Source organism: Aspergillus undulatus (assembly GCF_047715775.1).
Source record: "Aspergillus undulatus strain CBS 261.88 unplaced genomic scaffold BDV17scaffold_3, whole genome shotgun sequence".
NCBI lineage: Eukaryota > Fungi > Ascomycota > Eurotiomycetes > Eurotiales > Aspergillaceae > Aspergillus > Aspergillus undulatus.
In genome coordinates, this window is record NW_027396607.1 from 342,962 (window position 1) to 364,667 (window position 21,706).

At 51.9% G+C, this 21,706-nt stretch overlaps 8 protein-coding genes across 8 annotated transcripts; 7 read left to right on the top strand and 1 right to left on the bottom strand.

Annotated features, from left to right (window-relative positions):
* Positions 1-5,525: 5,525 nt before the first annotated feature.
* On the top strand, positions 5,526-6,134 carry BDV17DRAFT_286984 (uncharacterized protein; the record flags this gene model as incomplete). Its single annotated transcript, XM_073761057.1, has 1 exon — positions 5,526-6,134. One exon carries the CDS (start codon positions 5,526-5,528, stop codon positions 6,132-6,134), a length of 609 nt encoding a protein of 202 aa, XP_073620142.1.
* Positions 6,135-7,414: 1,280 nt separating this feature from the next.
* On the bottom strand, positions 7,415-7,761 carry BDV17DRAFT_251584 (uncharacterized protein). The gene has a single exon (XM_073756439.1). The coding sequence runs from the start codon at positions 7,724-7,726 to the stop codon at positions 7,436-7,438; it is 291 nt and encodes a 96-aa protein (XP_073620143.1). The 5' UTR covers positions 7,727-7,761; the 3' UTR covers positions 7,415-7,435.
* A 513-nt stretch (positions 7,762-8,274) lies between these two features.
* On the top strand, positions 8,275-8,779 carry BDV17DRAFT_286985 (uncharacterized protein; the record flags this gene model as incomplete). Its single annotated transcript, XM_073761058.1, has 2 exons — positions 8,275-8,449; positions 8,523-8,779. 2 exons carry the CDS (start codon positions 8,275-8,277, stop codon positions 8,777-8,779), a joined length of 432 nt encoding a protein of 143 aa, XP_073620144.1.
* A 1,559-nt stretch (positions 8,780-10,338) lies between these two features.
* BDV17DRAFT_251585 (uncharacterized protein) lies at positions 10,339-11,918 on the top strand. The gene has a single exon (XM_073756440.1). The coding sequence runs from the start codon at positions 10,828-10,830 to the stop codon at positions 11,758-11,760; it is 933 nt and encodes a 310-aa protein (XP_073620145.1). The 5' UTR covers positions 10,339-10,827; the 3' UTR covers positions 11,761-11,918.
* Positions 11,919-12,319: 401 nt separating this feature from the next.
* Positions 12,320-13,201, top strand: BDV17DRAFT_106557 (uncharacterized protein). The gene is made up of 3 exons (XM_073753781.1): positions 12,320-12,546; positions 12,582-12,683; positions 12,751-13,201. Exons 1-3 carry the CDS (start codon positions 12,417-12,419, stop codon positions 12,978-12,980), a joined length of 462 nt encoding a protein of 153 aa, XP_073620146.1. The 5' UTR covers positions 12,320-12,416; the 3' UTR covers positions 12,981-13,201.
* BDV17DRAFT_106549 (uncharacterized protein) lies at positions 13,141-14,341 on the top strand. The gene has a single exon (XM_073753780.1). The coding sequence runs from the start codon at positions 13,492-13,494 to the stop codon at positions 14,206-14,208; it is 717 nt and encodes a 238-aa protein (XP_073620147.1). The 5' UTR covers positions 13,141-13,491; the 3' UTR covers positions 14,209-14,341.
* Positions 14,342-15,638: 1,297 nt separating this feature from the next.
* Positions 15,639-16,528, top strand: BDV17DRAFT_251592 (putative C6 finger domain protein). The gene is made up of 2 exons (XM_073756441.1): positions 15,639-15,720; positions 15,804-16,528. The coding sequence occupies exon 2, from the start codon at positions 15,875-15,877 to the stop codon at positions 16,421-16,423; it is 549 nt and encodes a 182-aa protein (XP_073620148.1). The 5' UTR covers positions 15,639-15,720; positions 15,804-15,874; the 3' UTR covers positions 16,424-16,528.
* Positions 16,529-17,132: 604 nt separating this feature from the next.
* BDV17DRAFT_279081 (putative ubiquitin-specific protease UBP12) lies at positions 17,133-21,671 on the top strand (the record flags this gene model as incomplete). Its single annotated transcript, XM_073759654.1, has 3 exons — positions 17,133-18,615; positions 18,669-20,705; positions 20,758-21,671. The coding sequence occupies 3 exons, from the start codon at positions 17,133-17,135 to the stop codon at positions 21,669-21,671; spliced, it is 4,434 nt and encodes a 1,477-aa protein (XP_073620149.1).
* Positions 21,672-21,706: the final 35 nt, after the last annotated feature.

Genomic DNA, 21,706 nt, shown 5'->3' on the forward strand with positions numbered 1-21,706 from the left:
TTTTTTTTTTTTTTTTTTTTTTTTTTTTTTTTTTTTTTTTTTTTTTTTTTTTTTTTTTTTTTTTCTCTCGCTGGTTTATTCCAGTCCGTTGCAGCAGTGATTTTTCTCTTTTCTCTCTTCTCTTTTCCATTTCTCTCTGTTACTGGCGTTGGGAGAAGCGATGGGCAACGGGGTCATAACTTTGCAGAGTTATCTTCAACGCATAGCACATGATACTCTACAGCTCGCATTTCTGTTCAGGGTAGCTGTTTCTAATAAGTGGATCAAGTTACTACCTAATTATAGAACGGATTACCACGAGTCTACCACGTAGAGCCTGAATTCCATGCGATGCCATGTAGCCGCCATGTGGTTTGGAATTACGGCCCCACCCAAAGTTAGCCATGATTTTCCCATGCGTCCAAAGTATACAGTTTGAAGTCGACGATTCCGAGCTAGACATCATCATGAAAGCTCTGGCTAGGAATAGTCGACATCCTCACAAACTCAAGTAGAAAAATTAGTATTAAGCCTGTGTCATTTTCTCGCCTCGAATCGAGAACCTCTCTGTTTCTTTGTTCTGTCCTTTCCCCTCCCAGATCTGTTTCCACCTATATCTACGCATTCTACCATACACCAACCACCTCATACTGTTGAGCAAGCTTATTTCTACTCACCTACTAATCATCCGTCTCTGTTCTCATATCTAAAACCGACGAAAACGCCAATATAGTTATGAAATGCAAATACCGTCCCTCGGACGAGACCTCCGCGATGCACACCTCCCAAACTCGCAGTGATATAGAAGAGGAAAGGGGTCGACGTGGGGAAATAGGAGGAGATAGAGGAAGAGGAAGAGAGAGAGAGGAAGGAATAGAGAAAGAGAAATACAAGGGGAAGTCGAAGTCAGAGAGACAATCCTCGGCATCGACCGCATCATTCATGACAACAATGCCCTCAGTCCTACCAACCCAATACTCAACCTGGACAAGATGCTCGCTCGCCCAGCGGTAGACGCTGCAACTGGTCATCCCCATCATCATCGATATCGTCCAAGGACATCGTTGCCATTACTGTTACCGTCGTCGCTAACACCACCCACAACACCCGGTATGGCCTCAGCCTCAACCTCAGTCTCAACACTGCATCTCCCCTCACCACCATCAACACCCTCAGCCAGCCATCTGAGCAATCTGAATATGAACTCGGACTCGAACCCGTATCCAGCGCAGTAATAGCCGGACTCCTATTTGCCAGCAGAGACAGAGACAGAAACAGGCCCACAGCCGGAGATACTTCGAATGTATAAATCTCCAACCTCGACAACGCCCCCTCCACGTTCGAATACGACGCCCTCCCTCTCTACGAGCAACACTCCCCCGACGGCGCCGATCCCCCTACGCCAGCATACAACAAGGCTGATCGTCGCCGTGGCCGGAACATCCTCTTTATGAATGCAGCTAGGTCTTGGCTTTATTTTACTCTGCTGGGCTTTCGTTGTGGGGATTGGGATTGTGATTGCTGTTCTTTGTAGTCTGATGGGCCCGAACGGGAGTGGGAAGAGTACTGGTAGTAAGGGGAAGTTCGTGATTTAGCTGAGGCCTAGGGCGGGGGGGGGGGGGGGGGGGGGGTTGAAGTTATATGGGTGGGGTACTGGTCCCTGAATTTGTTTGTCTGGTTTGGGGCGGGAGTGAGGGAGGGATTTGTTTTGTTCTATTCATTGGAGGGCTTACCTTGTATTGTCTGGAGGTATTGCCCAGCATATCGTTGCCATGTTTTATCGATGTATGCATCTGTCGGCTTTTGTAGTGGATATCCTTGAGGTACATACAGTACCTATCCGACGTACTTCTCTTTGAATGATATTTACGGGATGTACCTGATAGTCACGCAATTTCATTTTGCTACTGCATCCTCTCCATCAATATCATTGCTCACCCATCGAACTTGCCACCACGAATTTCGCGGCCCCAACTCACGGCCGAAAGTCCAGCCTGCTGCGCCACCGGAATCCCTTCCCGGAAAACCTTGACGAACAAAACTTAGCTAGACTACGCAAAGTGCAAGCTACCATTGGAGCGGACAGTGGTTACCGGCCACGCGTCACATGCCATGTGCCGACTCGTGGATCGTGGACCCGCAGTTAGGGCTGAATTAAGCTTTCCTGCCATGCTTTGTTAGAAAGAGCATGCTTGCCTACTGTAGACATGTGCTCTTCGGGTAACGCTCAGTAATTTCGCATTAGGGGAGAGCTTAAACCTTTCCATTCGGAATAAATAGGAACCTTCTGAGGGAACACACGGCTTCTGACACTGGTCGAGTTAGGGGTAGAGATCTATTGGTGCGGATGCGGTTGTCCTTGCTTTTCCACTTGCACATGCTTGCCACGAGTGAGGGCGAGAATGTGTACATCGGGCATGGTCAATTCTAGAAACGTGGCTGCTAATGGTTCTGCTGGCTAGGAATTCTTCATGGACGTAGTTACACTTCGACCCTGGTCCGAATGTGTGTCTGGTGCTGCAGCAAGACTGTAGGCCATGGTCAGGAATTATTCGCAGTCCTCTACTGGATAGGAATGTGGCTATTGGATGTTGAGACTGGCCACGGTCGTTTTGTGGTATTTATACCCCCCAGAATCAGGCTGAATTCCCAGTTCCTCCATGTTTCTTTCATCTACCGGTTTCACCTGCAAACTGCTACAAAGCACTACAACTTATTATATCAAGTACAACACACCTCGTCATGTCTTTGACCATGGCCGCGAACATGGATAGCTCCACATTCTACAGACTCTCCCCTCTCGATCAAATCATCCACCTCACCTCCACTTCTCCTGTCGTCCCAGAAACCCGCGACAGAACAGACATCCGGTGCCGTATCGCCCATGTCCCAGTTTCCTCCACCAGCCTCCTCTTTCACGACATAGGGCACCTCAAGGCCATGGCCGAATCAGTCCCACCGACCATGGCCGAATCCTCTGAAAACGACACCTACACCGACACCGACAACAACTCTTCCTCCTCCTCCGTCAGCTCCGCCCCTGGACCAACCGAGAGCCGATCAAACGAGAACTGACCATGGTCGAAATCTCCAGAAGCACGGTAATCGATACGCCGACATCGAAGGGCCCGACACCGACACTTACGTTCGCGCCAACATGAGACGCCTCCTCAACCACCGCGACTCGCTCGACTTAACCCGCGAGAAAATCCTCCACCCCAAGACGGAGAAAGACAAGAAGAAGGAGAAGAAGAGGGAACGCATCGAGAGGGTCTACAAGAGGCTCAAGGGCTTTCTGGACGCCCGCGGGGTCTAAGCGAAGGGGGTTTTTCATCCAGTAGATATTCATCAAGGATTCTGCACGGTTTTCCCCCTGTGGATTATAGCATTGAGGGCTGTGCTTTGTACTTGATTTCGTCCATGTACTGTTGGAGACTGCCTGTTTGATTTTGACTGGATGGGAAGTCTTTGGATAGGTGCTGTCACCGTCCGACCATCCACTTGCACTAGTTTAAGTACTTTGGGGAGTTCAGTCAATATTCTCCTTCCAATCTCCAATCTAATTTCATCTGGATTGAATCTGCTGTATCAGTATGCTGCACGAGCTGCCCTTCTACGAACTCGGGGACTTCCATGGCGAACCCTACTCTCAGTCTCAGTAGTACCGTTCGACCTACAGCCTAAGAAACCACGAGAGCCATTGCTGTTACCATATTCCGATTCTCGCTCCTTACCTCCATCACCGCCACCCTACGAGCATCTACCACGACCACCTTATGAGCCGCAAGTAGCTTATGAGCCTCAATCAGCACCAGAGCCACGCAGAAGCGGAGCAACCCCTCAGCCCTACGTATATCGATGCCATCACCATCCCCACCTCCATCCCCAACGCTACTTGGGAGTGCCGGATACGCAGGCTATCCCAGCTACAACGAATGGTATCACCATCACAGATGGCATCGGCGGTGTATCTGCGGCTCGGCCGCAAGTCTCATGTTGGGTCTAGTTGCGGATTTGGTCTATGGGATTGTCACGAGTCCGGAGCGAAGTCATTAGAGAGTGTGGTGCGGAAGCGAAGCCCGGAAAACTGCCCTTGAGATTGATTTTTCCCATTTCCATCTCTCTACGACTTTCACTCCTTTACCACCAGAGGCTAGCATTCGGGCTCTCTACTCTCTACTCTAGCCCAACTACCTTTGATTAAGGCAGTATCTATATCCCATCCGCGCTCGCTTCATATTCCAGATCGATCATGCACGACCAAACGAGCCCTAACCCCACGACTCCAAGACCCATCCCGGGCGAAGTCGTCGTCGAAATGCCCGACCTCCCAAGATATCCGGAGTCCTGCACCTCATCAGCGACTACCCTGCGCAACCCTGATGAGCCTGGTTCCGATCGCCCGCTGTCCTCCGCTAGAGGTATGTGCCCCGCTACAGCCTGCGGACTAACCGACACTGACCAGTGCATCCTGGATTTAGGTCGATTGGGATCCTTATCATCTCGGATTCAAACTCAAGGCTCCCAGCCCCGTCCGAGATCGAAACGGGAGTGGCTCCGTGCCGGTATCCATACCTGCCTATCCGTGCTTTGCCAATTGATTGTGCTCGCTTTTGTCCTTGGCACCCTGGTCTCGCTTTTCCTTTGTCTTTTTTACCCCAAGACTTTTGATGTGAAATGAGGCCGGTGTGTGGTGGAGTTGGCGGGGTAGGGAGGGAGGGGGAGAGGTTTGTCCAGAAATGGCCAAGGTTCATGGGGGGATTTGTTTTTGTTTTTAATAATCTGATCTGGTTTGGAAGATTGTCTTCCCTTTTAGAATTAGGTGATATGCCTAAAGCGACTGGCTTTCTGTAACTGGAGGCTGAGACAGGAAGTCACCTCCGGAAGCTCAGCTTGCTTTCTGCATGAGTTCTCGACGGGCAATCTCGGGGTTCAGATTGTTTATAGGTCTCCATGCCTGTCTATTGAATCTGATACTAGTGTCTTCCTCGCTCCTATCTATCATTTCTCTCGTTCCACTTATAATACGCCCAAACCCTGCCTGACAATGCACGGCCATAACATCCTCCTACCTCTCATTCCAGGAAAGTCTACAACCAAACTTACGACCTTCAGCACTTGAAAGACGCCGACGGGCGGAGGTGTGCGCCTCGGCATTCCTGGGCCTGGATGTGAACGATGAGTCCAGTCTTGCGTTTGTGCATGGTACGGCGAGAATCCCATCTCACTCCACGGCCTCACCCCAGTATGCTATATGTTATTCAATAACATAAGTGATAAGTTACAGAATAATGATCTAGTGATAGGACCCAGTCCCACGAAAATCTTCCTCGGAAATAGACTGGGACCGGAACCGAGTCGAGGGCTCTGCTTAGGAACTTCTATCCGGCGCCGCGTCATTCTGAGTTTGCTTTTAACTAACCTTTCTGCTTCTCTTGCCGCTTGCATGGCGTCTTTGAATTTACCTTCTCTATCGTCAGGAGCTACAGGTTGCACAGCTACTTTGACCTCTAACTTCGGGCCTCCTCACTGAGCGTTCCATGAACATGGAGACCCAGGATCAACCCTTCAACCCGGGGAAGACGCCCGCGCCCATCGAGATGCACGGTCTCTCCGCCTACCCAGAGTTCTGCGCGCAGTCATCCCTCACCACGCTGCCGCCATACGCAGAGCTCGACCCTAACGTTGATCTAGAGCACGGAACCAACAACACAGACTCCGAGCAGACGCCCAATGCCGACACTATAGATCCAGCTCTGGGCCGGACGCAGACAGGGGTTTTACGATCTCTCTCCACAAGACGGACACCGTCGGGACGGAAACGGTGCACCCCGTGCTGGGTTATCGTTCTCATCGTCCTCGTGATACTCGGAGTCTGCATTGGCGCTCCTGTCGGTACGATCATGGTGAAGAAGAAGCATCAGCATCAGCAGGGCTTGGACCATATTCGACACCCTACACCGGTACCAGTTGCAGGCACGAATGACACACTGCCAGCGCCAGCGCCAAGTTCAGCGAACAAAGCCAAGCCTGGCAAGGGAACTGAAACTGGCAAGGAACCCCCGGCTCGGGAGGGAACAGCGTACGCTTATACGTCGCATGTCCATGATTGGTTGGGATGGATCTTACATGACCTTACCTTTGGGTTCTTTTAGGACGGGGTCGGTTTTGCTTTACTTGAATGTATGTGTTTAAGCTGGGGCCTTTTCTCCTGGTTGATGGGTGACTTTGGGGTTTATTGGCGACGGGGTTTGTTTCTATTGCTTGCTTGATCCTTCATTCACTGAGTAGTCTGGCTATAGCAGTTTATAACTAGCAATTAAACAACGCCCTGCGACTCTCTCCTCACAGTCCGTAGAGCAACAGGTTCTTTCCTGAATTGCAACAGGAAGATGGCTCCGAAACTCTATGCAGCGGTAAGACCGACTACTCAAGGATCCTCATCCTCCAAGTTCTATTTCTCTTCTATAATCATCAAACCTTTGACGTTTTCCCTCCGTATCCTCTGCTTTGGGCTCCGCTCTCTCAGCATCCCACGACCATGCACGACAACACTTGCTCCAATGACCCGGGGGAATCCTCCATCCCCATCCCCATCCCCATCGAGATGCACGACGTCCCAAGGGACCCAGAGCCTTGCGCTTCGACATTCTGTCCTCACCTTCTTATGACTCTCTCGACTCCGGTCAGGAATATGGATACCGACAGCAAAGCACACAGCTGAAGTCCAGGTCAAGTACCTTACTCAGCTCGAGCCGCAACACGGGCCAGATCACGTCCGCCCTGAAGCGGAGACAGCCAGATTCAGGCACAACATCAAATCCAACAGTTCTTCAACGTCAGCTAATGTCAGCCCCGATTCCTCAGGCCCTCTGCGTAAGGCGATATGTGTACAAGGTTTTGAGACTAGCTAGCTGGCTCTTACCCTGAACCGGATAAAAACCCCAATGTCAAATCCCCGCCGCAACTGCACGCGCTGCCCGAGTGGCATTTTCACTAGTTTACTTCCTCATCGGCTGCATATTTGTCGGAGTCGTCTCGTGGGCTATTTGGTAGGATTCAAAGACGGGTTGGTCCTGGTGAGGTTGGGGGCTGCTGCTTTGTTAACCATAATTGTCATGGAGAATTTGAGTTGGGTGGCGGCTGGAGTCGAGGGGGAGGACTAGATACCTAGGTTGATAGGTACAGCTTCACGATGGCTCCTTCCGTAGACTGGGACCTGCGACTGAGCGGAACCCAGCATCTTCACCGTTCTGCGGCCATGATTCTCTCTTCAACTCTGGCTTGAGGACTCAATCCTAGCCCCCTTGTTTCGTGTTTCCAAGTTCTAGTAGCTGACTAGCTGTCGCTGAATATGGCAAAGCGGCCAGGCTCAAGGTCTTCCTCAATCAGCGGGACAATGGACGACAAAGATCTTCTCCTGAGTCCGGCAAGACGTCAACGTCGCATACCATTATCACGTCGAGTGGCAATACCATTTACACATGGTCTTCTCCTCCGTCAGAACTTGTTGTTCTGCGGAACCCCGAGGTGGATTATTACCCATCGAAAGATGCAAGCTGGCTGAGACATACGGACTGGCGATGGTCTTTAGAAAGCAAATTCCTATGACTTCACAAGCTGCAAACTTCGAAAATAGATTATGGGTCCGATACTTGTTCATTGCCATGCCTGTCATGCTCTTAGTTGTTGGGAATGACCTTGGTGTCATCTTAGTCCGGCTTGTGGTGGTGTAGGAACAGACCATGACCGAACGATACTTTCCATGAGCGCTAGCAAGACGGGTCATTGGGGCGAGAGTGAATGGAACTGAAACTACAAATGAAAGGCTTGCTCAAACCCGATGGTGGTGTGTGACTGCCCGAAACAACCTCCCAGCTGACTTGGCTGGTCTTTCCAGCATTATTATTATCATTATTATTATTATTATTATTATTATTTCGTTCCCGGAGCTTTCCCTCTTTTCCATTTATATGGCTCCTTGTAGAGAGCTATTTTCGATGGTGGGTGTTTCGTATGCGTAGGAGCCTTTGATTCTTTGAATAGCGTCGGCGCATTGAGCAATGTCTCAGCTTCTTGACCCCCTTTGTCTTTATGGCGCAGCGACAGGAGGTTAATTCTATGACGCCAAGTCAAAGAATCGCACACGCTCTCTGACAGTGCGATACTTAATTCGCCTACTTTTCTCGCAGTGTCGTCTTTTCTCTTCATTATACAACTCCTGTCCATCTACGACCCAGCCCTAGTTACCCCATCTACTTCAATAACAACGAACAACAAAAAGCAACCAACAACATGGCTATCATCTCCAAAGCACTCAAGAGTCTTTCCAAGGCTAGAAAAGCCTCTCAAGGAAGCGACAGCGAAAAGGGAGCTATCAACCCCATCAACAAACCAGCGTCCGCTTCCACGCCCAAGACCGCAGCAGCGGAACCCTCCTCTGCAGCCAGCGATCTAGAAGCCCAGGACGGTGAGCTGACCTTCCCCTTCCTCTCCCTATCCTTCCTCTTTCCACCCAGATTTGGACTAATTCACATTTCCAGCTGCAGCAACAGACTCCGAAGAACCCCCCCGCAACAGCAAACGCGACCGCCTCCTCAAATCCCTCAAGAAAGTCTTCAAACCGATCAGCGTCGCCGCCGGCGCAGTCCTTGTTTGTGCGGCTGGCCTCGTCTGCGCGCCTATCCTGATTGCCGTGAAGGTCACTGGCGTTGTCCTTAGCATTGTCTGGAGGGTTGTCGGGCCGATTATTCTTTGTCCGGTTGCGCTGCTGTGTTGTTGTTTTGAGCTGAAGGATTAGTAAATTCGTCACGTCTATGTGGGATGAAATGGAATGAGGCAGAGTTTATACGGCGTTGGGTTGAGGGGAGGGCGGTTCCGGATTGGTTGCGCATGGCTTGATATGGATGGGTGGGGTGCATTATGGCTGGAGGACTGGCTTGGGTTTCTTGTCTGCGTCTAGATTGTTCTGGCTTCTTGTTTAAAAGCTTAATAGGTTATTACGTCGGCTTTGGGTGTCTTTTGCTCTTTTCTCCTCTGCTAATTCTTCCTCCTTCAGTCTCAACCATATCTCCAACCCTGGTCTCAACATCTACCAACTCCTCAATCCAACTCATCACGATGGACCGCCGGATGGCAATGCCATTAACAACATGGACTCTACCCTCTCGTTATACCAGGGAGGCATTGCAACCAGACCTTCCTGACTTATCCTCCGCTTCTCTATCCACGTCCCAGCCCGAGTCACGCGACTCTGAAGCGTCCGACTACGAAGAGATGGAGGAAGACACAGAAGACGAAGACGAGAACCCAAGCCCGTTCCAGCCCAATTTTGGAGGCATGCAGAACCTATTCAGGAATATAGGTGATGATCTAGTCGAGATAAGACGACAAGTTGGACGGCTCCGCGCCTCATATGCTTCCTTGTTTCCCTCCTCCTCTTCCCAGGATTCGGGTCTCAACCCTCAAACCGATACTCAACCTCAACCTGGACAACTCCGCCCATTTCTCGCCGATTATTCTGCTCAATCTCAAAACCCTTCCCAAGACGAAACTCCAGACCCAGACATAGCCAACAGACCCCATACCACCGTCCGCATCCGCGCAACCGATCCAGACGTCGCCACTAACCTCCGGGATGCACTCGAATTCTCTATCAGGCGCCACCAGAACGATGCATTGAGGCAAGCTGCTTTGCGGCGCTCCTCCACCTCTTCGGTGGACGTGCAGAGATGGTACCCGCCTAGGTTGGTTTTGGATTATATTGAGCCGCGGCCTGGCGAGGGGGCGGGTGGTAGAAGGAGGAGGAGATGGAGGTGGCGTGGGGGTAATAGAGGTGGAAATGAAAGAGTAAATCGGAGTGGAGAGGCTAGGGGGAGTGGGCGTGATGAAGATGCAGGAGCAAGTGCAGGAACAGGCGGAATGTGCGAGTCTTGCGGGTGTCGTTGCCAGGAACGGATGCAGCCTGCGCTGGGGTTTAGGGTATGTTGTCTTTACGTTCTTACATTCTACAACGAGCTGTTACGGTAGGGCTGTGCTAACCTTGCCTCTGTCGATAGTAAACGAACCAGACTATTCAGACCGGACAGGGTAGGGCAAGGTCTTCAACCCCTTGAATCGTGAACGATTTGATGGGCATCTGGATGGCTCTTTTGCTGTAAAAATGTTCATGCGCCTTCTCCCAATCTGGAGCCATATACTTGCATTTTTGTTACTGGTTTGGCCGTATCTTCGATTTTATATCGGTTTCCAGCTGGGCGATTGCACTGCTGCATTCTTACTTCTACCAAGCGTAACTTGTCTTGGGCGGTACCTATTCGCTGCCCTGTTACAAGATGTTATGATATCTAGAATTACATTTAGACCGCGGGCTACCTGTTTTAATTCGGCTTTCGTCCAGTAGCAAAGGGCCCTCCTTACAAGCCGTGAATACCTTCCTCGTAGGTTTAAGAGAGCACCTTCTGTTTCTGGTGTTCCCATATGACCACAATTCTACGGCTTCGCTCCTCCTAGTTGAGCATTAGTATCATCAGTATTGGTCAGATAGCTCCGCAATAGTTCCTTATTGTTGTTATAGGAGTCGAATCTCTACTCCATCTATTCGTTTATTCTGATCCTTACTGGGATTGATCTATACGGTAGGATGGAACTGACTGCCGCTTAGAGTTCCCGTATCTCTCTTCCATCCAATTGCCCTAGGCTTGATGCTAGTCCTAGGTATGTAATGACATCAACGTTAACCGGATTCGTGCCTGAATCCAGAATCTTCTTTTCTACACCCTGGACTTTTTCTGCTACCTCTCCAGCTTCCATCCCCTGGACAGGAGATCCGGCCCCTGATGTTACAGGATGCAAACCGCAGCCTTGAGCAGCTCTCACAGCGATAGCGCCTTTGATTTTGAGCTTGATGACGAGCCCGATTACTCCCTGGAGGATTTTGAGACGAGCTACCACCCCTCACATCTACCGCCGACTCCGCCCTCGTCTGGGTCTGAGTCTGAGTCCGAGTCTGAGAGCGAGCCCAATTCCGTATCCGAGTTCGAGTCTGCTTTTGAGTCCTACTCTGAATCGAGCCTCGACTCTCATCAGTCTAACATTGATTCTGGTCCTCAACCCTCAGCGATGTTGCAGCGATCCCAAAATAATCAAAGCGCTCACAAAGGCCCAGTCGCAACCCCAGAGCCAGTCCCCGTCTCAGCCCGAGCCTCACCTCGGACCAGAGCCGAAGCCATAGCTCCCCACCTCCCGTTCCTCTACAGAACCGCGCTGGCGACCATCCGGCGCCAGGAACGGCAACTCGCGCACCCACGTCAAGAGGCCGCGTCCCCCTCTCCACGGTACATCTTCGTTGAATCGCGCGGCCTCGACACCGTTCGTGCGATACGGCGCCGCGCAGCACAGGAGGGAATTTGGTTCGTTTCTGAAGATGGATTGTTCTGGGAGACGGGTGGACAGGCGTGGTTGACTAGGTTGGTAACCAAGGAGAGGTCGAGATGGGGTTTTCACACATCCATTCCGGAGCTCTGTCGTGCTGCGCTCAAGTGGGGGAGAGAGCGTGCTATAGGTACTGTCATGGCCGAGTGTCCCCTTTGTGGATGTCAATGTCGTGAGAGGGGAAGGATGCCTGCACCGCAAACAAGTGCACGCACCCCTGATGATGATACGGCTCATTTCTTGTACATCATGGCCTATTCCCTCGTGGGTTTTCCGGCGGCGGGGTTCCTTGTTGGGATTATCCTTGTGGCTTTGGCAAACTGGCTTGGTGTGAATGGAAACGGCTAGGGTGATATGGAAGTTTTTTCTTGTCTTGTTCCTGCTCTTGTTGTGTTTTATTCGGCTGATTTGGCTTCTGGAGCCTGTTCTGATTTATTTGAGATGAGTTGCCTGGACGAAGTGCGGGTATGCGTTTCTTTCTTTATTAATAGCTTTGGGCTGTGACTCTTTTGGTTCCGTTTATGTACTTGCTAGATATTACGAGAGACTTCGGGAGGTAATGTTTTTGATCGCCATTAGATCGTATGATTACCCATTGACGCTAGTTAAGACCAGACCAGTCCAGTCCAGTCTAGTATCCTAGGATTGTGCTTCGTGCCCCTTTGCCACGTAGGCAACTCTCATAAAGCTCTCCAGAAGCCCCGCTTTACGAGCCCTAAGATTGACCACAGTTCTCCGCCTGTGTATCTCGCTCTTCCGGCTCGAAACACCGTCTATAGAACTCATCAATGGATTGAAAAGGCGGATCATTTCCTACCGGAGTTTAGGTCCCTCTTCAGTCTTTGCTATCCCGATGGGGCGGCGCAGTGCTAAGTATAGTGCTCAACCGGGGTAAACGACTGAGTAGCCTGGGTTCTTCTAAGTGGTTTCGCAGTAGTATCTGCTGCTTCTTCCACAGCTCAGGCTTAGCACTCTATGACCATACTCTGGTGTCTGTACATGGGATGTACAGTTTTAGGATGCTGGTCGACTCCGCACAGAAGGAGCGCCCGGTCAATGATTCTCTGGGTGCCGTGGTGGTGTGCAAACTTAATGCTCAACCCTATGAAGAACAGACATATACTGGGTCAAGTGGTATACCGTCCATCTTCTCTCTTAATAAACTGCAGGAGCGCGACACAGTCACAGAATGGGCCCCTCAGCCCCCTGCCCCGACTACCCTCCCTCTCTCTCTCCATCGCCATCGCAGTCAGACTCCGGGGAGTCGCTCCGTATGCTCTTCCCCCACCTAGCTGCATCGCTTCTTTCCATTGTCACGGTTTAACGAAGAAACAACAGCAACAGACCCCACCGGCCAAATCGAATTATCCCTCCTAGACAGCACCAGCCATGCCCATGCTCACCGCGGCGAGTCCAGTCGAAACCGAAACCACATCTCGTATCGCACACGAACCTTCGCCGAATGGCTGGAGGACCTCAACACTGACCCCGTCCCCTGCGGGTACCTGGTGTTTATGCTTATTCTGGTGGCTTGGGCTGTTGGGACTGTTATTCTGGTTGGGGTTTGAATGGGATGGCGACCTTGAGTTTGACGTTTTTTTAATGCACTGTAGATATCTGCAGTGAGATGAGACCTAAGTTTGTCTGAACTGGGCGGACGTGTGTGAGCTGCAGGTGGTTATTTGATTTGATATGACTGGGACTATGGATATCTGAAGACCCCTCCTACTCTATCTATAATAATGTATAAACGCTGATTTGAGACTTTCAGTGCTCGTTCATAAAGCTCTTTCCTGGAGACTCGTCTGTATGTATTCTATATGAGATAGGATGCTGCCAACCATATGGTGGTGCTGACTGACATCCGCAATGGTCAGGAATTGGGATCCTATTTAGTGGTCTCGAGTCTACCCAAAACCCTATCTAACCACTCTATCGGACTCTACTTCCGTCGTCTAGCCCGCCCACAAACTCCGGCATCTCCTAATCCTCCCGTCTTCACCCTCTCCGTTGCCTCTCCTTGTCTCTCTAAATCCGAGCCTACTTACATCAAGACCCTGAACAACCTACCTGCCCATCATGACAGGAGCAAACCCCAGTCCCCCAACTTCATCCTACTTACAGCAGGCCGCCTTATCTAGGAGTACACAAATTCCAATGCCCTCTCCTCGAAACGACCGAGTCTCAAGGCGCCCATCGCTACGGCTGAATACTCAGGGTCCCTGGCTCAACCAAACCCCAGTCTCAGGACCAACCTCCACCTCTTCCCGCTCCTTTTCGGCCAACGGAACGCCTACAGAGACCAGCGCCGCATCAGGGTCCTACCCGGCCCATGCCAAAGACAACGACAACGACAACGAGTCATCTTCCCTAGGCAGTTCATGGGCGCGCATCACACCGTCACCCACGGGGAGCTATTTTGCCTCTGAGGATGGCGCTAAAGTTCCTATTCCAACTCATGATGACCATGATCATGACTCTGACCGCTTTTCATTCTATGAGAGCCTGCCTATAGAGGATCGTTACCAAATTATGTATGGTTCTGATTCTGAAAACGGAGATCTGGAGCCCTCGACTCCTTCGGTTACTGCAGGTGGGCCTAGCTTCTCGTCCTCCGGCTGCTGCTACTGCTGCTCGCGGGTTCCAGGGCATGCAGAAGGGCGAGAGGGAGACCGAGAGCAGAACGAGGAACGTGGCCAGAGTGTGAACTTGACCCTAAACTTGGACTCGAACCTGGATGTGGGTGTAGGTGAGACAAGTACCAGCGTGCTTCACCTCCCAGTACATATCCCATAACCAAAGACATCCTTACGCTGACCAAGGCCTGAGAAAAGCAGAACGACCCGAACCCAACCCCCCACTCGCAAATATCATCACCATCAACAACACGGAACGCACCATCCCGCTCAATCTCACCCTCACCACGATTCTCACAATCCAACCCGGCACAAGCAGCAGCATCAGACTCACCAGACAGAACCGACTCCCCTCCCCCGATTCCGACCCCGTCCCCAACGCCAACGCCATCCGAATACCCACGAACACACAACAACCCCTCCATATGTCCATCCCCGTTCCTCTCAATCCTCCTCTCACTAGCAATATTCCTCCTGTTAACACTAACAACCTGCCTGTTCGCGGGGGTGCTGCAATCCAGTCCCCGCTCACTACCCTATATACTCCTCCTCCCAGCCTGTGTTCTCATATTCGGGGTTTGGTTTGGGCTGTTTTTAACCGGTTGTTCTTTGACGCTGACACGAGGGAGTACGCGAGAGGGCGAGGTGTCTCCCCGTTTTCGTTATGGAGACACGGACAATTTGGACTGCGATGGGGACTGGGATGGGGATGGGGATGGGGGAATTGTTTAGCGCTGATGTGCTTGGCGCATTTGGGGGTGGGTTTTTTGGTCCAGCGGTTTGCATGAGAATTGGGTTGGGTCGACATGGCATGGGCGGGGAATATGGAGATGATGCCCTATAGTATGTCGAGTGAGAGATTCGGTACTGGATGAGGGTATCGGTATCATGCTGAACGGGTTGGGCCGAGTGGGATTGTTTGGGGACATAGTGGGGATATTCATTTGACACGGTGGAATGCAGGTGGAATTCTTTAGTTCTCTGCTTGGTTTCTTCCCTCATTTTGTTTAATTTCGTTTCGCGGGCATTTTGGATTCGTCTCACTTTCTGTTCAGGGGAGCTCTCACATCACTCTCACTGGAGCATCTCCTGGATCTACTTTGGAAGCTCACCTTCGGCTTCTTCTCGCGTTTCAAAGGGGAAGCATGTATGAGGACGTCTTACACGTGTTAAATCAAAGTAATAATAAATCGAACTGAGGCTTTTCTTCTGCTCTTACTCCACGACATCAGTGTTGGCTCGTTCAGACCTGAATCTGATCTACAAAAAGAGTCCATCTCACCTACCTCACCTACCTCTTACCACCTCACCAACGAGTGAACCTCGACGTATCCTCTCCAATCTACGCTCTAATTCTTCTTATTCTCCTTTTCTTACACCTTAAATGAGGCATCTGCCGGGGATGGATGTCTTGCAAACGGGACATCGCAGGCTCAGGCTGTGCAGGAGTCGCGCGAGAGTCCAGAAAGCCTAAATGCAGACTTGGAGGACCAGGCCATGGAGGACGCGCCTGCGGAGCTGAATCCCCAAAACACAAATATTGGTGCAGAGTCGGGTGCGAATCGTGACGGCCACAGTTCCATGGAGACACACAAAACGCAGGATAAAGACCAGGGAGCAAAAGCAGGCGGAGGACCAGGCAATACGCCTGATGACCAAACGCTTGAAGAAACTTCTGCAGCGAAGGTATATGAGCTCGAATCTCCAGAGAGCAAAGAGTCGAACGGGAAAAAAAAATGACCATGACCGACATACCTCTAGACATCCCAGCAACTTCAAGCGCGGAAAAGATTGACGTCAACGCCAGCAGCTCGAACCTTGGTGATATGGAACAGGCATCTAGTGCAGTAGCACAGGATTCTGCGGCTGATCAACTTGTTTCCGATCAGGAACTCAACCCACCGGAGCCATGTCCCTGGTGTGACGACTTCACATACGGACTTGCGGGATTCCAGCCAGAAACAAACCAGGGCGTGATGTGCAATAGCTGCAAAGAGCAACGTGCCAGCGTCAACAGATGTCGAGGCCACCACACAGCTCCTCTCGACGGGCTCAACTCCGAATCATTCGACTTCAAGGCTGCTTATGACACCCTGTGCCCAGGTTTTTCAACCGTGCGCGTGGATAGGAACAAATGGTGTAGTTTGTGTCCGACGCCAGCTCTCTTTCAATGTGCAACACAAGCTGCAGCCGGAGCTGGGAAGGAGGCCGGCGGACCTGGACCTGCATGCGGACTCTTGCTTTGTGAGCCCTGCAACATTTTGTTGCAAATTTTCAAAAATGTGGCGCTGGTAGTTGCGAAGAACAAAGTGGAGGATCCGGTGGATGGAGCTCGGGCTGACGTTGGCTTTCTGTTGCCTGGCAGCTGCATATAAACAATGAGACTGGGAGTTGGGAATCTGGAACAGAAGCTTGGGCGGTTATTTTCAGGAGTGTTAGCTCATTTTGAGAACAGTTGATATTATCCAAAATTAATAAGATCAAAGTAGTCAGGTCATTACAATAAAGTTGAGATTACGAAGTGAACCTTGAAGAAGTTATCCAACAACCTTAGGAGCTTAGTAAGACGGATGCAGGTTTTCCCATTCCACAATAATGATCAATTTTCTGACTTCACCAGCAACCCGCCTGTGCCCATTTCCTTTGTGTTCGATTCCTGGGGCTCTGGATCGTCTTTGCCAGTATCCGCCCTTTTCTCGCCTTGATTTCCCTTCCATCGTGTTACCTAGAGCTGCCACGCGCGCGGCTCGCTTCACGACGTCTTCCACAAAGCGCCGCAAGGTAGCGGAGCCTCGCAGACCAGCAGCCCTGCCGGGTTTGTCGTCTGCCTCTGCCTCTCAGGCCGGAAGACGTCACGCATCCTCTCGCTCGCCCTCTGGTCCTCGCCCGCCCTCCACCTCCGGCGACTCCTCTCCCTCCCCTCCTCCTCGCTACATCCCCGCCCATCTGCAGGACGAAGTGCTGGGCAATCGGCCCCAGACAAACACCGCTCGTTTGCCAACCCCGGATTCCCCGACAAGCACCGACGATTCGCCCTCGGCTGCCTGTGCGGGTTTGAGTCTCGCTAGTGACCCTGCGACCGATATGTCGAGCTCAGAAAAGAAAGATGACGTCGTCCCTCCGACCGGGCGCGATGCCAGATCTGCCTCGCCTGCGAAGCGGGCAGCGCCCGAGGCTGAGCAGGATGTCGAAATGAGCAGCGGACCGGGCGCGAAGGACTCGCAACCACAACCCGCTAATCCCGATCAGATGGATACGACTGGCTCTGAGGATGGCTCTTCAGGGAATGATGGAAACTCTGCGTCCGACAACGCCTACCAGACGCCGTCTAGCATGTCGACCTATACCGCCCCTGTAGCCGGCACACAAGAAACTACAAAGACGGAAGCTTCGGTGTCGCCCGAAGAGCGCCCTTCCTATGATGACCAGGTCGCACGGGTAACATGTTTCATGATGCAGCCACTGAAGGAAGGCCAAAAAGGATACGTCGTTTCGATGTCATGGTTGAAGCGGGTTCTTGCCCGGAGCTCAACTCACGCGGACAAGATGGATAAGACAGCTCTGGAGGGCGAGATTGGACAAGTCGACAACTCGGACCTCGTCCTTGTTACCGACCCGGTGAACACAGGCTTCAAGGATGAGCGCAATGGGCCGTTCATCCCGTTGCGTCCGGGCCTACAAATGGGCGAAGACTTTGAGGTCATACCTCAGGAGGGCTGGGATCTAATTATACAATGGTACGGCCTGGCCGAGCAGTCACCAGCCATCGTTCGCTACGCCCATAACACCGTCCCATCAGGCGATTCGGAGAACATTCAATACGAAATCAACCCTCCTATCTACACCCTTCTGAAGCTTTCGAATCCGCAGGGAGGAGTTACTCCAGCAAGTCTGAGAGAGAAAAACAAACCGCCTGTAAAGACCCTTGCCAGCCGACACACCAATTTCCAGACCTGGTTAGGACGCGCGAAGGAATTGGTGAATGTTGACACCTCGTGCAAGGTTCGTGTTTGGAGAATATTAGGTGGCTTGGGCAGCGCCGCTGGGTCTGCCGCCATCACGCCAGCTGCATCTCGCAGCAACTCCCCAGCGCCTTTTTCTCCGCTTGTGTCAAATGTCGGCAACAGCTGTAACCTCGATCTCAATACATTCCTCTCCCTTTCAGAAGGAACTCAGAGAGAGTCACTGAGCGTCAAAGACCAGTCGGCCAATGCCAACTACAACGGCAAGATGACGCTTGATCTCGCAGGGCTTGGCGATGGCGGCGTAGTTGTTCTCGAAGAGAGCGTACCTATTTCTGGTAGCAATACTGAATGGGTATCTGACTTGTCTAGCAAGACCCTAAGCCGCCTTGGGGTGCCGACCGGGAACCTAAAGACGAACAAGAAAAACAAGAGTCCGACAGCGAGCGGCCGGTCATCTCCAGCACCAGAGACGGTCAGAAAAACCCGTAAAGACGGCAAGCCCCGCGGTAATACCGGTTTAAGCAATTTGGGCAACACTTGCTACATGAACTCTGCACTGCAGTGTGTTCGTAGCGTAGAAGAACTGACTTACTACTTCCTGAGTGAGTGCCTTCCCATTACTAGGTCGCTATTTCCCCGCTACTGACAATTGAAGACGACGTTTATAAGAAGGACCTCAACCCCAGCAATCCTCTAGCCCACAACGGCGACGTGGCCAAGGCATACGCCAATTTGCTGCGCACGATGTATGACCCGGCTGGTCAGTCGTCCTTTGCGCCGCGAGGCTTGAAGAATACCATTGGTCGCTACGGTCCGGCATTCTCAGGATACGGCCAGCAAGACTCGCAGGAATTCCTCCTTTTCCTCCTTGACGGCCTTCAGGAGGATTTGAACCGTATTCAGAAGAAGCCATACATTGAGAAGCCCGACTCCACGGACGAAATGGTACATGACCGGAAAGCACTAGAGGAGTTTGCAGATCAATGCTGGGACATCTACAAAGCTCGGAACGATTCCGTTGTTACGGACTTGTTTGCTGGTATGTACAAGTCGACTCTTGTCTGCCCGACTTGCGAAAAAGTCAGCATCATTTTCGACCCGTTCAACAATCTCACACTCCAGTTGCCGATTGAAAACCTCTGGAGCAAGTCGATTTACTTCTTCCCCTTTCAAAAGAAGCCCATCATTATCGATGTCGAGATCGACAAGAACTCCAGCGTGAAGGCGCTCAAGGAGTTGGTCGCCAAGAAAACGGACACCAATCCCGAGCGGCTCGTCATGTCGGAAATCTATAAGAACAAGTTCTACAAGATGTTTGACAACACGAGTTCAATGGCTGAATGCCAGATTGGTGATGGTGACGAGATTGGTGTGTTTGAGGTCGAATCAGCGCCAACAAACTACAACCCCGACAAGCCTACAAGAAGTAGCTACTTTTCTTATGGCCGATCATCCTACGAGGAGGTGCCGAGCTTTGACTCGCCCAAGGCAGACCGGATGATTATCTCGGTCTTCAACCGACACCACCGGCAAACCGCTTACCGCAAACAGCGCGAGTTCTTCGGCGTTCCTTCATATGTCATTATCAATCGAGAGGAGGCCACGGATTACGACGCTATTCTGCGCAAGATTCTTGCTGAGGTTGCCACAATGACAACCAAGGACTTCCTCAACGAGAAGGTTGTTGAAGAACAACAAGAAACAGAAGAAGACTCGGATACTGTGGTCATGAATGAGGACGATGCCGAGTCCGCCGACTCCAAAATCAAGACAGCGTCTGTCGATGGCGAGGAAGGCATGGTGGATGTGTCCATGCGCGATGCGGATCAAGGAGATATCACAGAAGATTCCACTCCTCAGTTGGAGAGCTCTGTGCCCGCGCGATTCCACAGCCTCTTCGACATCAAGATTGCGAGAACGAACGAGGCCGTTCCTCTTGGCTTCTCATCCGTAGACGAGAACAAAGAGTACAACTCGATGACATCGCGCATTCAGAAGAAACCCACAGTCAAGGAAGAGAAGTCGGACAGCGACGAATCGTCTGAAGAAAAGGACGATAAAGAGTCAGATGACGGGATTGACGTGCTGGGTAACACGCGGACAACAACGCCGAAGCCCAAGGCCCAACGTCCACTTATCAACCCTGGCGAGGCCATCGTACTAGACTGGCCCGACGAGTCTTACGAAGCTCTATTCAGTGGTGACCATAGAGACCCCAATGGCCCTCGCGGCGCTCCCACGTGGACAAACATCGAACGTATGCCAGACCCAGAGCTGACCAGCCGGCGTCAGCTGCGAAAACAGCGCAAGAAGAAGGGCGTCACTCTCAACGAGTGTCTGGACGAGTTCAACAAGGAGGAAATCCTCTCAGAGAACGACGCGTGGTACTGCCCGCGCTGTAAAGAGCATCGGCGCGCCAGCAAGAAGTTCGAGCTGTGGAAAACGCCGGACATCCTTGTCATGCACTTGAAGAGATTCAGCGCCAGCCGTGGGTTCCGCGATAAGCTAGACATCATGGTCGACTTCCCTGTCGAGGGTCTAGATCTAACCGGCCGAGTGGAAGCCCCTGAGGAGGATAAGAGTTTGATCTACGATCTCTTCGCCGTGGACAACCACTACGGCGGTCTAGGAGGAGGCCATTACACAGCATACGCAAAGAACTTTATGACTGGCCAGTGGAACGAATACAACGGTAAGCGTCCTGTCTACTTTCGAAAACAATGCACAGAGTACTGACAACCCAGACTCATCCGTCTCCCGACCAATTGACCCCCAAAACGCCGTGACATCATCCGCCTACCTCCTCTTCTACCGCCGCCGCTCCGACCGCCCGCTAGGCGGCAAGATCCTCGAAGAAATCACCGAATCGTCCACGCGGCCCGGCAGCGAGTCCGACTCGCAGGGTGAATCGCGCCCGCCCTCTCCCTCGGGGGAAGGCCGGCGTCTCGGCGGCTCCTCCCGCAATGGGTCGTCGAGCGCCTTAGCCGGAGTCGGAGCAGCTCACCAGTTGGGAGATGGTGGTTTGCGAATCGGAACAGCGAAGAGCAGGAATGACGACGGTGGTGATGAAAATCTCCCGGATTACTCCAACAGCCCCGCATACGGCGAGCGCAGTTTCGGCACAGGTATGGACATAAACTTCAACTACGATGATGATGGAGATGGCGACTACGGCAGTCTCAACCCGTTCCACAACTCGTCAACGTGGTCCTTCAGTCGAATTCCGGACACTTCTCATTCTCACGCTCATGGCCTCTCACAGATTAATGCAACTGAGCTCCCGGGCTCCCTCCTCGACGACGACCACGACGATGCACTGAACATCAACCTCGACGGCGACGAGGACGCAGCAGATGACAACGACTCCAACAAGGCTGTCGGCGGCGGGAACGTCTCGGATTCAGACTACCGCATGGCCGAGCTCGCGGATAGTCCGCCGTTCGAGGGCTCCGTGAACCCGTGTCCCGGCACGCCTCTGGAACTAGATATCGATAATGATCACACGACGGATCTTACGGACCTGCCGCCTCTTGTCGATGTTGATGACGACGTCGATACGAATGTCAATGTGAAGAATGTTTATGCGGATGTTGATCCCGACGACGATGAACTTCCTATTGTGGAACTGCGTGTTGATGGGGAGGAGCGACTTGATTAGATTTCTTACGTCTTTAACCTGTTTCGATGAACGAG

Bases quoted from the DNA above. Each gene is read 5' to 3' on its own strand.
- BDV17DRAFT_251584 (XM_073756439.1), bottom strand. From the start codon at position 7,726: ATGGTCTGTTCCTACACCACCACAAGCCGGACTAAGATGACACCAAGG.
- BDV17DRAFT_251585 (XM_073756440.1), top strand. From the start codon at position 10,828: ATGCAAACCGCAGCCTTGAGCAGCTCTCACAGCGATAGCGCCTTTGAT.
- BDV17DRAFT_106557 (XM_073753781.1), top strand. From the start codon at position 12,417: ATGTACAGTTTTAGGATGCTGGTCGACTCCGCACAGAAGGAGCGCCCG. The intron at 12,547-12,581 runs GTATACCGTCCA...AATAAACTGCAG, and splicing joins GACATATACTGGGTCAAGTG to GAGCGCGACACAGTCACAGA. The intron at 12,684-12,750 runs GTATGCTCTTCC...AAGAAACAACAG, and splicing joins AGACTCCGGGGAGTCGCTCC to CAACAGACCCCACCGGCCAA.
- BDV17DRAFT_106549 (XM_073753780.1), top strand. From the start codon at position 13,492: ATGACAGGAGCAAACCCCAGTCCCCCAACTTCATCCTACTTACAGCAG.
- BDV17DRAFT_251592 (XM_073756441.1), top strand. From the start codon at position 15,875: ATGGAACAGGCATCTAGTGCAGTAGCACAGGATTCTGCGGCTGATCAA.